Raw genomic sequence first — 16,857 nt, 5'->3', positions numbered from 1 at the left:
CCTATGGTGTATTGTACCACCTTTGTGGTCTAAACATGATGACTTCACTGCTGTGTGAATCATCTATCAGTGCACAGTTAACACTAATGTAGCCCCAGCATTATCTTTTTTTGCCATGAATAGAAGTATTAAGGAAACACTTGGGGAATGTTAGGGTTCTTCTTAAATGTATGTAACATGGTAAACAAGAACCGCCTGTTGTCTTAGTCCCCTTTTACTTATTTTTAACATCTATTATAATAACAACTAATTCTAAGAAAATCATTAGGCAAGAGCAGGGACTGCTTTTTCTTCTCACATTTTTATATGAACTACACATTTTATACAAATTACACCCTCTCCAATGTTGGTGGCCTTACATGAGTGCAAACCCTGACCAACACTGAAGGCCCATCTAACATATGGTAGATTTATCAAAGGTGGAACTGTTTTTCCTGGTCATAATTAGCATTCCCATTATATATTTTTAAAAGCTTTTCCTGAGATTCTGAAGATGTGCTATATCGTTAAACGACAATGGGGCAGATTAACTAAAGGGCAAAGTGGCCGTTGCTAGCGAAAAAATCGCCAGAAATCCCATTCACAGGGACATCGCCAATTTACTAACAGGCGTAGAGGACAATTCACTAGCGAAAGAGACCGTTGCTAGTGCAGTTTTGAACCCTTTTGCCAGCCAAATATTCACTCAGGCCAAAAATTTTTACAAATTCAAATACAAAAGTGCCAGCTTAGACCTGGCAAACTGATAAGATGAAGCTTCATCCTCCTCAGTCTTATGTCAGTGACATCATATCCTGTATGCCGAAAAGTCATAACATTTTTTAAAAAACGCTGTCGTTTTAAAGCGGGATTGTCTTTAAAAGTTTAGAATATTAAACATTTTTATTTTTACATTTTTTTTAACCATTTGATGGGCATTCCACGTTTGTTTTAGGGTGGGCTCATGTCTAGGGCATTAGTTCTCAATGAAATGCTCACGTTGACGAATTAATGCTAGCGAAACCTCTCCAGCGTTCGGCTGCAGAGACGCAACGTTGCATTTTAGTGAATTAGTGCAATGGTCGCAAATTTGTGCCTGGCGAAGTGTCGTGATGTATGGCGAAGCCTTCGCACGCAAAAACTCGTCATTTAGTGAATTTGCCCAATTGACTTTCAAGACTTTAATGATCTGGCTCTTTTCCATCCTACTCTGTTTTCAGAATTTGTGCTACAGCTTTTAGGCTCTTAGCCAAAAACATGCAATTCTATGGCAAATGTAGTCAATGGAGGTGAGAAGCTGTGAAATACAATTTCATTCTGTAGTGTAAGGTGAAAACTTATAAAAATAAAGGAATTTTTTCCAATCTTTGATAAATCTTCCCCACTGAACGTTTTGCAAGCAGCTGTGAATATGAATAAATGCTTTCACTCACCACATGAAGTAGTGAGGTCACCCATAAGAACCCCTAATAAATGGGCTAACTGTCCCGATATTAGAACAGACACAAAATAAATTACCTTTTTTGCTACTTCTGCTAGTAAAAGGGTTTTTCCAGTGCAGGGACCTCCATATATAATCAGAGGGTATATATGTCCTGATCTGCAAGGTTGCAGGTATTTATGCACTAAGTTTAGAGCTTCACATCTGTACTCATAAAAGGATGCGTATGTTTTACATAGAGATAAGTGCTGCAAGATTTCGTCATAAAGCGGATCAGTCTCAGTCTCAAAATTCTGCTGCACAGTTGCCTGAATGATATCGATCATGTCTTCATAAAACTGCTTCCCGAGTCCGTCGACGTAGTGATTTTCCACCTCCTGAGAATATCCCAACTTCATGTCACAATGTGTCACTGACGTATAGACTCGTAAGTTAGAAGAGGCGACGATTGTTGGAATGAATTCATCCCTGAGCTTTACTAACTTCTCCAGAGCTTCTGGGTCACGGATGTACTTGTTGTCCACTTTGATGACATCCGTGTACTTTGCCATCTCCGGAATTTTGGCGTGTCGCTCGATGTTCGAAATTTTCCGGATGTAGCACACGCACTTCTTTAGGAATGCAGCCGTTTGTTTCCCCAGAGCAAAGTCAAACTCATCCTCCAAAGCTAAAACACAAAATAAAATTAGGGAATCACACAGTGTATAGCAATATACTGAGGAAATTCAGTTCCAGTGAACAGCAATCCAGCCTTGCTTTATGGCATTTATGCATTCTCGATCAAAGACACTTTAATAAGAGACGTGGTAAGTAGCTCAGCCAAAGCAATGGAAATAATACAGTGGTGCAGAAAACAACATAACTATTACAGCTCGAGACTATAAAAAGTGGTAATTAACCACAGTCCATTTAATACACCTCCCATAAGTCTCTAGACACCCCCCAAATAATGCCAAGCCTCTATCTACACGCAGGTCAGAAGCCCACTCTAAGGAGGTTATTTATTAAAGTCTGAATGCTAAAAACTACTATTTTTTTAGAGATTTATTATACCCTGTGGTTGCAAAAAGTCCAAATCCGCCATCACAGATTTGCAGACGTTGTAGATAAGTCAATGGGAGAGGTCCCTATCCTATATGGAAATTTATGTGGTCTGTGCTGGAATTAGCCTGGGCAAAAATCCGAAAAATTCTGACTTTTCGGGAAAAAGCCCGAAAAAATTGTACAATTTGGGAAAAAATCGTATTCGTGTTTTTGCATGATTTTATCAAGTTTTTCCCCAATCCGATTAAATTTTTAATAATAGATAAGGTTTAATTGTGGATTCTCGCTTGGTCAGACTTTTTTAAATCAAATATTAGAAAGATTTTGATAAATAACCCCTACGTCTTCTCCTGGAGCAAACAAACATTTTTAAACTGAAAATTCATATATGTTTTTTTTTGTCATTCAGAAAGGAATACTCACTCACTTGCCCTTAATGGTGAATTTAAGGGGCAGATCAAAGATCGAAGTGAAAATTCAAATAAAAAAAAATAATTCAAATTTCAAGCAAATTTTTGTGTACTTCGACTAGGGAATAGTCCAAATTCGATTCAAATTTGAAAATTGAAATTAAATTTGGACATTTATCATGTACTGTCTCTTTAAAAATTTGACTTCGACCATTCACCCTCTAAAACCTGGCGAATTGCCATTTTAGCCTATGGGGGACCTCCTAGAACCTATTTGGAGTGAATTGGTGGACTTTGAAAAATCTAAGGTTTTTCTTTAGAATCGTACGATTTGAAGGCGCTATTATTTTGATTCGTACGATTCAATCGAAAACAGACCTATTCGTCCAGAAAAAACCCCAAAAACCTTCGATTTTTTGATAAAATTCGATTGTTCATTTTTAATTCAAATTACTTATTCACTGCCTGGGAGCAGAGGGACAGCGTATATTCTATACATTACCATTACCTGATGAGACTTATGAAACTGCTCTTACTGCTATAAAGAACTTTTTTGTGCTTTCAACACACCACGCTGCAAATCATGTTACATCTCCTGCAAAAGCTGTACAGTGCCGCAGATGCAAAAAGGTAGGATATTTTGCTAAGATCGGGCCGTAGTTCTGCTAAAGATGTTCATGAAGTCACTACTACAAATGTCACAGTATTAAGTGTGGATAAAGCTGGTACATTTATTCCAGACAAGTTTATGGGGCTGATTCACTAAGGGTCGAATATCGAGGGTTAATTAACCCTCGATATTCGACTGGGAATTAAAATCCTTCGACTTGGAATATCGAAGTCGAAGGATTTAGCGCAGATAGTACGATCGAACGATCGAAGGATTATTCCTTCGATCGAACGATTAAATCCTTCGAACCGAACGATTCGAAGGATTTAAATCCAACGATCGAAGGAATATCCTTCGATCAAAAAAAGTTAGCCAAGCCTATGGGGACCTTCCCCATAGGCTAACATTGACTTCGGTAGCTTTTAGATGGCGAACTAGGGGGTCGAAGTTTTTTTTAAAGAGACAGTACTTCGACTACTGAATGGTCGAATAGTCGAACGATTTTTACTTCGAATCTTTCGATTCGAAGTCGTGGTCGAAGTAGCCCATTCGATGGTCGAAGTAGCCCAAAAAAAACTTCGAAATTCGAAGTTTTTGTACTTCGAATCCTTCACTCGAAGTTAGTGAATCGGCCCCTAAATGTCAGTGTCAGTACTGCTTCTGCTGACAAGGGACACTCCACTAACCTGATGCTTGATACAGGTTCAGCGACAGCAAAGGAGTTACCCCTTCAACCTCCCCTTACCCACACGTATCACAATGGCAGGCAAAGCCATAAAAATTACATTTACTAATAACAATTTGATAAGCCCTCTAAAGACCCAATAGGATTACCCTCAAATATATAAGTGTACTATTATATTAATGAAAGGAAGCAGGGTTTGCAGTAGGAAAACACAATGGGGTATATTTACCAAAGAGTGAAAGTTCACCATTTGATATATACTCCTTTAAAAATCCTATAGAAATGAATGGAGAGAGGCAGCATTTCACTCTAGTGGACTGTAGTGATCTCTCCCTTCACTCTTTCATAAATATACCCCTATGCATTTATAGTTAGAATTTCTGTGGCTGCTACTACTGAAATGCATTTAGCATTTTTAAAATGCCTTACATTGAATTCCATTTAATTATACCTTTTTAGCCGTTAATAAACAGCAATTTATTCCAGAGAAATGTAAAGAATGCTAGGTGCCAATAAACCGGCTATAAATTGTAACAAATGTTCTGCATTGATCCAGAAGAAGACAAACAAACAGCTTAGGGAAGGCAGCCTCTATCATGAATAAAAGATAAGCTTTCATGGTATGAAAAATGATATGTCTGCCTCAAATAAACTTTGCTGTGACTGGTATAAAACTGCACGGGGAATGTTAGTTAAAAGTCAGGTGAAACACTGTAAGGGCAGGATCAAAATTCAGAGCACTTTATACACCATACATATTTCAAACAAAAGCATATTACACAAAAGAAAAATATGTGTGCATATATCCAGAAGCAGAATATGTAAACAATAATTTCACCCTCTTGGTACATTAGTATTTATGTCAGTAATACACGTTGCATATGATATTCTGCACAGGGAACCATATTTATATAGATTCCGAAGTCACCCAAAGTTTCCTCTTGAAGCAACTTCGGGCGTCTTCGGAAAACGAAGCGCCACGTGTGCCATGCTGCAGGCGATTTTTCATTATAGCCGGCGGAAGACAGGGGGAAGCCTTCGGGGAGATTAGTCGCCCCAAAGAAGAGGCGATTAGTCGCCAGGCGACTAAATCCCCCCAAATCGCCAGGTGTGCCCTTACCCCTAGGGGCACATTTACTAAGCTCGAGTGAAGGATTAGAATGAAAAAAACGTCTAATTTCAAAGGTTTTTTTTGGCTACTTCAACCATCGAATTTGCTACTACGACCTTCGAATCGAACGATTCAAACTTAAAATCGTTCGACCATTCGATAGTCAAAGTACTGTCTCATTAAAAAAAACTTCGACTACTTCACCTCCTAAAACCTACCGAGCACCAATGTTAGCCTATGGGGACCTTCCCCATAAGCTTTCTAAGAAATTTCTGATCGAAGGAAAATCGTTCGATCAACGGATTAAAATCCTTCGAATCATTCGATTTGAAGGATTTAATCGTTCCATCGAACGATTTTTCCTTCGATCTTTCGAACAAAGTAAATGCGGTAAATCCTTCGACTTCGATATTCAAAGTCGAAGGATTTTACTTCGATGGTCGAATATCGAGGGTTAATTAACCCTCGATATTCGACCCTTAGTAAATGTGCCACTTAGTGTCAGGCAACATTTACTGGTCACTGGTTTTCTAACTAGTGCAAATTTGCCTACTAGTTAATAAGCCACCCAGGGTGTTCTACCTGATATCCTTGGTATGGAGTTATAGTAACACCATAGAGCATTATAGGTGCAGCATTTAGCAGCTGCTTTATGGTGGAACCCCACTCACTGTTATAGGACAAGCCCCAAACTATAGTAATATAGTGAATAAAGTACCCCCACTTGTAAAATATAAGGATATTATAAGTTACCGAGGAGTTTCATGACCATATAAAAACACGAGGCCGAAGGCCGAGTGTTTTTATACAGGTCATGGAACTCCGAGGTAACTTCTAATATCCTCATATTTTACAACTGGGGGTACTTTATTTATTATAATACACAAATTTCAGTGAGTCATGTGACTGAAATGACATCAGAACTCACCGTTTATAACTGATGACATCAGAACTCACCGTTTATAAGGATATAATTTACAGGATATTCATGGCTTTTGTGTATTATATAGTGAATAAAGTACCCCCTCTTGTAAAATATAAGGATATTATAAGTTACCGAGGAGTTTCATGACCATATAAAAACACGAGGCCGAAGGCCGAGTGTTTTTATACAGGTCATGGAACTCCGAGATAACTTCTAATATCCTCATATTTTACAACTGGGGGTACTTTATTATAATACACAAATTTTAGTGAGTCATGTGACAGAAATTACATCACTACTCACCGTTTATAACTGATGACATCACTACTCACCGTTTATAAGGATATAATTTACAAGATATTCATGGCTTTTGTGTATTATATAGTAATATAGTATAGCCGTGCAATGTATATCTATTTAGCTCCTCAACAAACAGATGAACATGATTGACACATGAAAAGCAGCCGGCAGTATTTCCCCAGTCCCATGTAGTCAGTGTCTCAGAGGGCATTACTGCATCCCGTATATTCTAAAACATCATTTGTTTTCATGCAAAAGTCAGTGTAATTCAATACTATCCGAAGAATGCTGCTCAGTACTATTTCCCCAGCCACAGCCCTGTATAACCTGCCAGACTGGAGAAAATCTCTAACTTAACCTTTAAATGTGTCTGTTATTTGCCCTCTGAAACATCTGGAATCCAAAGATTTAGAGGCTCATTTCTCAAAGGTCTAATTTCGAATTCATGTGAATTTTTTTTTTTTACTCTAATAAAATTTGAATATACCTGAATTCGAAGGGAGGGTATTTAAGGAAAAATTTGAATGTCTAAAACTCAAACGAATATTACCGACTCGAAAACTCGGTTCCAATGGAATTCGACTAAACTCGAATCAAGTTTTTTCTTCCGAAAAAAATTTGAACGTCAGGAAGGCTATTCACATCTTCAAATGGGTTACCGGACCTCTCCCATTGACTTCTACATGAACTCGGCAAGATTTTAGGTGGCAAATAGTCGAATTCTTATTGTTCCCAGGGTCAAAGGTTTGATAAATCTCGAATTTTGAATTTGAATCAAGTTTGGATTATTCCCAATTTGAATTTGTGAGTTTTGACCAAAAATACAAGTGGAAAATTCGAATTTACTATTCGACCCTTAATAAATCTCAAATTTTGAATTCGAATCAAGTTTGGATTATTTCCAATTCGAATTTGTGAGTTTTTGACCAAAAATACAAGTCGAAAATTCGAATTTGAATTTACTATTCGACCCTTAATAAATCGCGAATTTTTAATTCAAATTATACCCAATTTGAATTTGTGAATTTTGACCAAAAATACATGTCGAAAAATCCAAATTTACTTATTCGACCCTTAATAAATCTGCTATAAATGTTGGTATTAGCAGAATCATATAGTAATGCAAGTTTGCCGCAAAGCTTTGTGCGTATTGACATTGAAAAAGAAAGACCGCTGTGTGAACATCTTTTCAACAGGGCACCCGAGCTTTCCAGTAGCTCCATACTGCCACCAAGACACATTTAACTAGAGAGACGCCTCTGAGGAAGCTGGTAACACCCAGCGAAACGCGTTAGGCATAGTTTGGGGGACACAATAACCTAGACCAAGGCACCTGGAGTGAGCTGACAAGAGTTTGGAGTGAGCTGACAGGACTGCCCCTGGGGACCCCAGAAAAACTGTTTTTTGGACTCAATGCGCAAAAACCCGTAAGGGAAATGTGAGTGTGAATTTTAATTGTTTTTAATTATGTTTTAAATAAACGGTGTTACACTATTATCGGTTTGTATTCCCGTTTGGGAACTTGGAAGGAGCTGTGAGCGCTGAAGGAGAAACCTGAGAGAGCTTCATGTTAAACGCACCATACCACGGCAGTGGTTTGTAAGTAGGCATTTTATACAGAAGGTGGAGGCATCTGCATCCCTGGAATATATTCTATTTCACAGGAAAAGCACTCTTCCTTTCTTCTGTCCACCTGTATTGCCACTTTATACCCTCATTAACAGTCATTTGAAGGAGAAGGGGAGAACACATCCATTTAACATCCAGTGCACGCACGGGGTGATATTTCACATTGTGAACGTATTGCGCTATGTTTGTTTTTTATTTCTGTTGCCACAGGCGCTGATCGCTTCTTATACATATCCCCTTTTTGGGGGTATATATATGTTTGATTTTGGACACATTTAACTATGCATTGCGTTTCCTCAGTTCCAATTTATTGTCTTACTTCTTGCTCTTAGAATCCATCAACATTAAGGAAATGAATGGCTGAATCAGCTGTTCCTCTTACTTGACTAGAGTGCTAAATCATGTTCTGACCTACCGGATGAGCTTCATTTAACTTTGAGAGCTTGCTTAAAATTCAATTGAAATGAAAGCCCTGGCATGTTGTGCCACTGTACACCACAGGGCTTCCCAACAAAGAAACTGTCTATTTATGGCATGATCTGAATTTTAGTGACATTTTTACTTCTGGACAACGTGACCTACAAATACAAGTTTCTTTTTCTCTTCTGAAAGGAAATGCCACTTAGACAGAAATCTTCTGGTTTTCCCCCCACTTCCCTACTGCAGTGCCTAATACCAAGATACGGAAATATACAGTATGAATAACAAAGAGTGGTTGGTTACCAGAAGATAAATATCTCTTTACTTGGTTGCTTTTCAGTTTTCCTTTCTCTTGAAGCAGTTTAACAGAAGTAATGAATATTTGCTTTATTTCTTCTGCGACAGAGCGCCACGTCTTCTTGTTTGCCGAACCTGTAGTAGAGTCGTCCTAAAACAAAATACGACAAGAACAAAACGTGTGTTCATGAAAAGGCCTAATTACAAATGCATGAGTTACTACTAAGTGACCATTAATGCTTGTGTCAAACAGATAAATGGTTCTTAGTAGCTCCTAAGGTTGGTCTAACACATATTGCTAAACTTTGTTTCATTGTATTATAGTTGACGTACATCAAAACAAGAAATAAGCCCTTAAATTGCATGTTCTGAAAAGTTCTTAATTGCCTTGTGTGCTAGCGCACTTATAGGAGAAGGAAAGGTCTTTTAACTCGGGGTGCCAAAATGTAGGCACCACCAAGTGATTTTATTTGCTTACTGAAACCCCAAGCCAGTGCTCCTATCAGCAGAAAACTGCACCGGCCCATGGTTATACCAGCGTGCACCACGGACCGATCATTTGGTTTCTTTTTTTCTCGCGGTTGCGCATGAGCAGTGGCGAGAAAAGCAGAACTTTTACTGCGCATGCGTCTGTCCTGGAAAATTTGAAGACAGAAGAAACCGGAAGACGATCGCTCTGTGGTGCTCGCTGGAAGAATCCCAGGCCGGTGCAGTATGTGGGGACATGGGACATATGTACGAAAAATTGTAGCCCCCTCCACAAATACCTCCAACCTGTAAAAAGTCAACTATTTTTAGTGCTTTATTAAAAAAAAACATACTAAAATTCTGCTTCCAGTTGTGCAGTGTCTTCTCAAATAGGACAATATGGTGCCATGGTCTCTTGCGCACTTCAGATCACCAAACTCAACTTCTTCTAAAACTGGAAGTCCGTTGCTTCTGCGATTTGTTAAAATGTCTTTTTCCAGCCTCCATTTAAAATAAATCACTCCTGCCAAATTGTGACGCTGGTGAACCCAAAATGTGGTTGTGACTCCATGATTCCCACAACTTGTGCTGAAAGAATCACACGCTAATGCTGTTTGAACATCCCTGATGTCACCTGCCTTCCCCCTTGTCCGAGTTTTGCTGGGGCCAAAAGTAACAACCCTACTGCTACTCCACACCCAACATCTATACTCACATAACCAGAAAGTCACAACTCTCTTTAGCATTGTTTTTACAGGAGACGGAACAGGTATATAAAAGACCTTGTATTATTTATTACTATAACTGTGTACCTTACCCCTTAATAATTTCCCAATCACTAGGTACTTACGGGATTGTGGTGGTTCTTCAGCATTTCTGATTTTGGCCTGAGGTAATAGGCAGGGGGCACCGCATTTTCATCCCTGCAGTACCATTCCTCTAAGGTCCTTGTGTCCAGCTTGGCTTCGATTGCAGCATCCAGAATCATTTCAAATTCTGATGATTCAATCTCCCCCGGGATTCGGATGGTTCCATATTTTTCTCCGAGCAAACCCTGGGAATTTGCAATAGAAAAGTTATTATACATCAGAGAGAGTTGCCTGTCGGATCAGTAGGTTTATCAGTACAAAGTTTATTGATAAAGTAGATCATCTCTATAATGGCAAACCATGGGGAAGTCAATTATTTATAGCAGGAGTGCCCATAATTTACTAATGCGAGGTCGACTTTTAGTGATGTTGTCCCATTATGATCTACAATCCATATACCGTATATACTCGAGTATAAGCCGTCCCGAGTATAAGCCGAGGTACCTTATTTTACCTCCAAAAACTGGGAAAGCTTATTGACTCGAGTATAAGCCTAGGGAGAGAAATGCAGCAACTTCTGGTAAGTTTCAATCAAAAAATGTAGGGTTTTTGCTCCAATTGGATTTTTTTGGATGCCGGCGACCATTCTTGGACGCCGGCGAATATTCTTGGAGTCTATTCTTGGACGCTGGCGACTATTCTTGGATGCCGGCGACTATTCTTAGACGCTGGCGACCATTTTTGCGCTTGACCCGAGTATAAGCCGAGGTAGAGTTTTTCAGCATATTTTGGGGGCTGAAAAACTCGGCTTATACTCGAGTATATACGGTAAGCAGTATTAGCATTCTGTTCCATGTAAAATATTACTTAAATATTGATTTATGAGAAAATGTATTTTGCTATATTTAACAAACAACTATTTCTTATGTAACCTTAAAATAATAAATATCTGAATGAAAAGCATGAAATAGGGTGATCTAGACAAGGTGTTTGTTGACAAATTCAGGCTACAGTCTTTTTCAGTAGGATTCGGATTGGGTCAAATCCTTCTGCCCGGCCGAACCGAATTTTCATATTCAAATTAGGGACAGGGAGGGAAATCGTGTGAGTTTTTGTCACAAAACAAGGAAGTAAAAAATGTTTTCCCCTTCCCACCCCTAATTTGCATATGCAAATTAGGATTCAGATTCAGTCAAATCTTTCATGAAGGATTTTGGGGTTCGGCCGAATCCAAAATAGTGGATTCGGTGCATCTCTACTTGAGATCTACTGAGCACCTGTTAAAGGTCTACCCGATTTACCTTTTGGGCAATCCTGATTTATTGTCTCCCATGGAAAATATGATCAACGTAATAAATAGATGAGCCATGTAGGCTTATGAAATTCTACCCTTGCGACCAGAAAATGATCATCCCAGTAATGTCTTTATTGATTTCCCAGTAAGGCACCACAGAGAAACTGACACCAGTCATCCACTATCAATTATTGATCAAAATCAATATTCCAATGTATTTATCAGAATGTTAATTACAGAAAACACCTCATTGCTACTCTAAAGTACTACCCTAATAAAAAAGGATAACTTACACCTATTGGATGGAAAAGCTGATTCATTTTATTTGCAGTCAGTGGACAGATATATGTTTTTTATGTAAATACAGGTACGGGATCTATAATCCAAAAACCTTTGAAATGCTGCCAAATAATGGCATTTTCCATAAAATGATATTTAAGAAGTTTCTTATTAATGCAATGATCTTTTTTTTCTCTGTAACAATAAAATAGTTCCTTGTAACTAATCTTCTTGAATCTATACTCGTGGCAAAACAATCCTGTTGGGTTAAGGTTTAAATGTGTTAGTAGCATTAAGGTTATGGAAATCCACAAAAAGACCCCTTACCCAGAAAACAACACATTTAGCTTAAAGGGATCCTGTCATCGGAAAACATGTTTTTTTCAAAATGAATCAGTTAATAGTGCTACTCTAGCAGAATTCTGCACTGAAATCCATTTCTCAAAAGAGTAAACAGATTTTTTTATATTCAATTTTGAAATCTGACATGGGGCTAGACATATTCTCAATTTTCCAGCTGCCCCTGGTCACGTGACTTGTGCCTGCACTTTAGGAGAGAAATGCTTTCTGGCAGGCTGCTGTTTTTCCTTCTCAATGTAACTGAATGTGTCTCAGTGAGACATGGGTTTTTACTATTGAGTGCTGTTCTTAGATCTACCAGGCAGCTGTTATCTTGTGTTAGGGAGCTGCTATCTGGTTACCTTCCCATTGTTCTTTTGTTAGGCTGCTGGGGGGGGGGGGGTGATATCACTACAATTTGCAGTACAGCAGTAAAGAGTGATTGAAGTTTATCAGAGCACAAGTCATATGATTTGGGGCAGCTGGGAAATTTACAATATGTTTAGCCCCATGTCAGATTTCAAAACTGAATATAAAAAAATCCTGTTTGTTCTTTTTGGAAATGGATTTCAGTGCAGAATTCTGCTGGAGCAGCACTATTAACTGATTCATTTTGAAAAAATGTTTTTTTCCCATGACAGTATCCCTTTAAAATATACATGTTCATATTGCAATGGACTTAAATCAAAAGCTCCACTTCAAGGCTACTGGCACAAGGGTCCAAGCCCCCCAAGACCTTGATCATTAAATACTGGTATATTATAGTTTTTTCCACTGAAATTTAATTTTGCAAAAATATTCTAGTAAATTATTTTCTTAGTAAGTGCGCACCAATGGCACAAGTATATGAATGATGATAAACGTTCTACTAATATACTACATAATGACATAGCTATTAGTACACCATACTCCTCCTAATGAAACTGCAACGAAAACGCAAGCTTTCAGTATGAGAGTACACAATCAGCTGAAATATAATGCAGAACAAATCCTCATGCCAGAAGGGCTTTTAACTTTCAACAAAAACACACATTTTGAAGACAAATAGGTAGTTTTACCCAGAATTCATGTTAACATTTAGAGGATCCATCAATAGACATGAGTGTTGCTTGTCGTACAGAACAGCAGAGAGAGACAAAATGACAGCTTTCCATTGTCCGTGTGGGATACAATGCGTTTTTGTGTTTGCTAATGCCATGCTTGGTGTGAAAGCAATCGCTTACAAGTTATCTACAGACCTCGCTGAAAGGTTATATAACTAGGTGACAATCTATCAGTCTGTCTCGCAGAATTACTCTTGCTTGTGTATGTGTTTCCCAGACTAAAGGCGGCCATAGATGCACAGATACAAATTTTCGTACAATATTCGGTGTGTGTATGTTGGGAAACTAGCCGATCAATATTGGCAGAAAACTTGGATATCGGTCGGCTCGTAGATCGGGCTGGACAGAAAATTTTGATTGGGTGACTTTGAAGGCACCCAAACATCAGCCATTGTTAGTGCTGAATAGTCAGATACAGGTAGAATTCTATTGTTTCTGTCTGTATATCGGACGATTCAGCTCTACACGTGTGTATTGAAACAAATGATCTTTCTTGGAAAGATTGTAATTGTTACGTCTATGGCCACCTTAAGACCAGTGCTAATCATAGTGTATCCTGTTGAGTGTGTGTATATACTGAATATTGCGGGAATAAAGTTCTCTGAGCTTTACCTTTTTCGCTGATCTACCTTTGAGGAATTTGAGCTCTTATTTTAATTGTATAGAGAACAAATGGCTTAAGACGTGGATCAAAATCACTAATTGTTCTAAGTTTGTGCAAACACGGTGACCCAGTGTGTTTAGTGTTCCATCTTTAAAGTTCAGGCATTTATTCTTTAAATCCTATAACAGCACCGGCTAAATTCCTACTTAAGGCAAACAGGGTAATCTTTGATGGATATATTCCTAAAAATCCCACACAGATGAACAGAGAGTGTGGAATTTCACTTGAACTGGTTCCTCTAGTTTCTCTCTTTGCTAAATATTGCCCATGTGAATTATGATTTATCTGGAATCCAAGTACACTGGGTTTTGTTTTGTTTAACAGTCACGCATCCAGGCAACACGTACTAAGACTTATCGAAATAAAAGGAAAGCGCCTTTTTCTTTTGAACTAATTAATATTACATATGACTTGCAGGCAACTGTCAAGGATCTTCATGTTTAACATTGTTTAAAGGGATACTGTCATGGGAAAAACATTTTTTTCAAAACACATCAGTTAATAGTGCTGCTCACTATCCATTTTCCAAAAGAGCAAACAGATTTTTTTATATTCAATTTTGAAATCTGACATGAGGCTAGACATATTGTCAATTTCCCAGCTGCCCCAAGTCATGTGACTTGTGCTCTGATAAACTTCAATCATTCTTTACTGTTGTACTGCAAGTTGGAGTGATATCACCCCCTCCCTTTCCCCCCCAGCAGCCAAACAAAAGAACAATGGGAAGGTAACCAGATAGCAGCTCCCTAACACAAGATAACAGCTGCCTGGTAGATCTAAGAACAACACTCAATAGTAAAAGCCAAGTCCCACTGAGACTGATACAGTTACATTAAGTAGGAGGAAAAACAGCCTGCCAGAAAGTAGTTTCATCCTAAAGTGCAGGCACAAGTCACATGACTGGGGCAGCTGGGAAATTGACAAAATGTCTAGCCCCATGTCAGATTTCAAAATTGAATATAAAAAAAATCTGTTTGCTCTTTTCAGAAATGGATTTCAGTGCAGAATTCTGCTGGAGCAGCACTATTAACTGTTAACATGTTTTTCCAAGACAGTATCCCTTTAAAATAAGTGAGCTAGTAAGTGGTGTAACATGGGGAAATACTGCCAATTCATAAAACAAACATTTTGTTTCCAAACCCTTTGGGGCATATTTATCAAGGATCGAATTTCAAAGTAAAAAAACTTGAAATTCTACCATCGAATTTTAGTACTTCGATAGTAGAAGTATTTTTTCCAAGCAAAAACGGCCGTATTCGCTCAAAGTACAATCAAAGTAAAATCATAAGATCGAACGATTTAACTCGATTCGAAGGATTTTTAAAAGAAAAAACTTTGACTTCTCAAAACTTGCCCAAAAGCCTCAGATAGGTTCTAGGAGGTCCCCCATAGGCTAAACAACAATTTGCCAGGTTTAAAGTGGCGAGGTGTCGAAGTTGAAGTTTTTTAAAGAGACATACTTTGATTTTGGAGTGGTCGAATTTTCGAAGGTTTTTCAATTCGAATCAAAGTGGAAGTCGAATTTGGGCCTATTCGATGGTCGAAGTACACAAAAATTACTTTTCAAAAAAAATTCAAAGTTTTTTAATTCGAAAATTCACTTCAACCTTTGATAAATCTGCCCCTTTATGTTGGAAGGGAGGGATATAATGTAGGAGCTTACAGTTCCCACCCAATGCTGTAAATCCATGAGCTCAGGGGAGAAGGATGACATTTTTGTTTGGGGGGGGGGACTGCCAATAGGATTTCCATTGAGGAACGTTTAAGGAGACTTATGGGGGAATGTATTGTGTTTTGTCACAGCAAAAACATTCGAAAGGCCATTGTGAATATTAGTGACAATGTTTGCATACTTTTTGACCTATTACAGACCCCAGCAACATCCTCGCATTGTTTGCAACGAAATGACTTTTGCGAACATTGCCAGTGTATGTAACAAAATTCCGCAATTGCAAAGTGTATTTTTCAACAAAATATTTACCGAAACTCCAGAGCAACGCTGACCTTTGTTTAGCAGTGTAATATTCTCCAGCAAATGATTTTACATTGTGAACTGCATTAAACATTTGCAAAAACGCCACTCTAAACATTCCTTGCGATTTTTAATTATATTCACCCTTTAAGGTATGGAGATCCAAATTACAGAAAGACCCTTTGTCTGAAAAACCCCAGATCCTGATCATTCTGGATAGCAGGTCCCATACCTGTATAAAGCAGTTGGTCTCTTTTAAGGAAAAAGTCTGAATCAAAAAAACTCGAAAAATTTTAATTTTTTTTAAACAATAAAATCAGAATTTATAGTGGTCTACGCTGTAATTAGCCCAAAAAATGGGTATTTGAGGAAAAATTCAAAAAATGTGGACTTTTTGGGAAAAAGTCTGAAAAAAACGTGCAATTCCATCCTTTGGAATAAATCCAAAGAAAATCGTATGATTCGGATTTTTGTTCATTTTTATCAAGTTTCTATCCGATCCGATGAAATCATGCTTTTTTAAAATAAATAAGGTCAAATCATGGATTCTAGTTCGCTTTGACTTTTTTTAAATAAAATAATCAGAAAAATGTGGATTTTGATAAATATGCCCCCCCCATACATGGATTTAACAAGCTTTTCACCCTTGTCTGTAGTGTTACATTTTCTCTATTTCCTATTGCACCTAGAAGAGAAAAAAAATCCCCGAAACCTCTAAACCCTTGAAGTGAATAATGATTTTATAATTTGATAATTACTGACTTGACTACGTGCCTCGGCAGCTTTTATAAAGGTGAAGTTTTGTTTTAGAGTTTTTTTTTAATGCTTTTATACACTTAAAAATATTGTCATGATTTACAGTAATTATTATAATTAAAAAAAAAGTCTGATTCAGGGAAATAAAAATAATATACAGAAATATAAATATATGGAAACAAAAACCCCTCTTGGTCACATCTCCTGGTAAAACCCTTAGCCTTCACAGAACCCCTAAGATCAGGGTCTCCAACTCTGTAATTCTGTGTATTACTCTAAATTTTGTTGAAGTAAATGGACTGCATTTTCCTGGTTGAGAGGT

At 37.9% G+C, this 16,857-nt stretch overlaps 1 protein-coding gene across 1 annotated transcript in view; it reads right to left on the bottom strand.

The window, feature by feature from the left end:
• nwd2.S (NACHT and WD repeat domain containing 2 S homeolog) overlaps positions 1–16,857 on the bottom strand; it is a 94,212-nt gene that overhangs the window by 8,495 nt on the left and 68,860 nt on the right. Inside the window, exons 4-6 of the mRNA XM_018243086.2 lie at positions 10,170–10,373; positions 8,858–9,002; positions 1,498–2,087 (exon numbers count right to left, since the gene is read on the bottom strand). Coding sequence (XP_018098575.1) covers positions 1,498–2,087; positions 8,858–9,002; positions 10,170–10,373 — 939 coding nt within the window. The remainder of the gene's footprint in view (positions 1–1,497; positions 2,088–8,857; positions 9,003–10,169; positions 10,374–16,857) is intronic.

This window comes from Xenopus laevis, chromosome 1S, assembly GCF_017654675.1.
Source record: "Xenopus laevis strain J_2021 chromosome 1S, Xenopus_laevis_v10.1, whole genome shotgun sequence".
In the NCBI taxonomy this organism is placed as follows: Eukaryota; Metazoa; Chordata; class Amphibia; order Anura; family Pipidae; genus Xenopus; species Xenopus laevis.
This window is presented reverse-complemented; position numbering and strand designations above follow the sequence as displayed.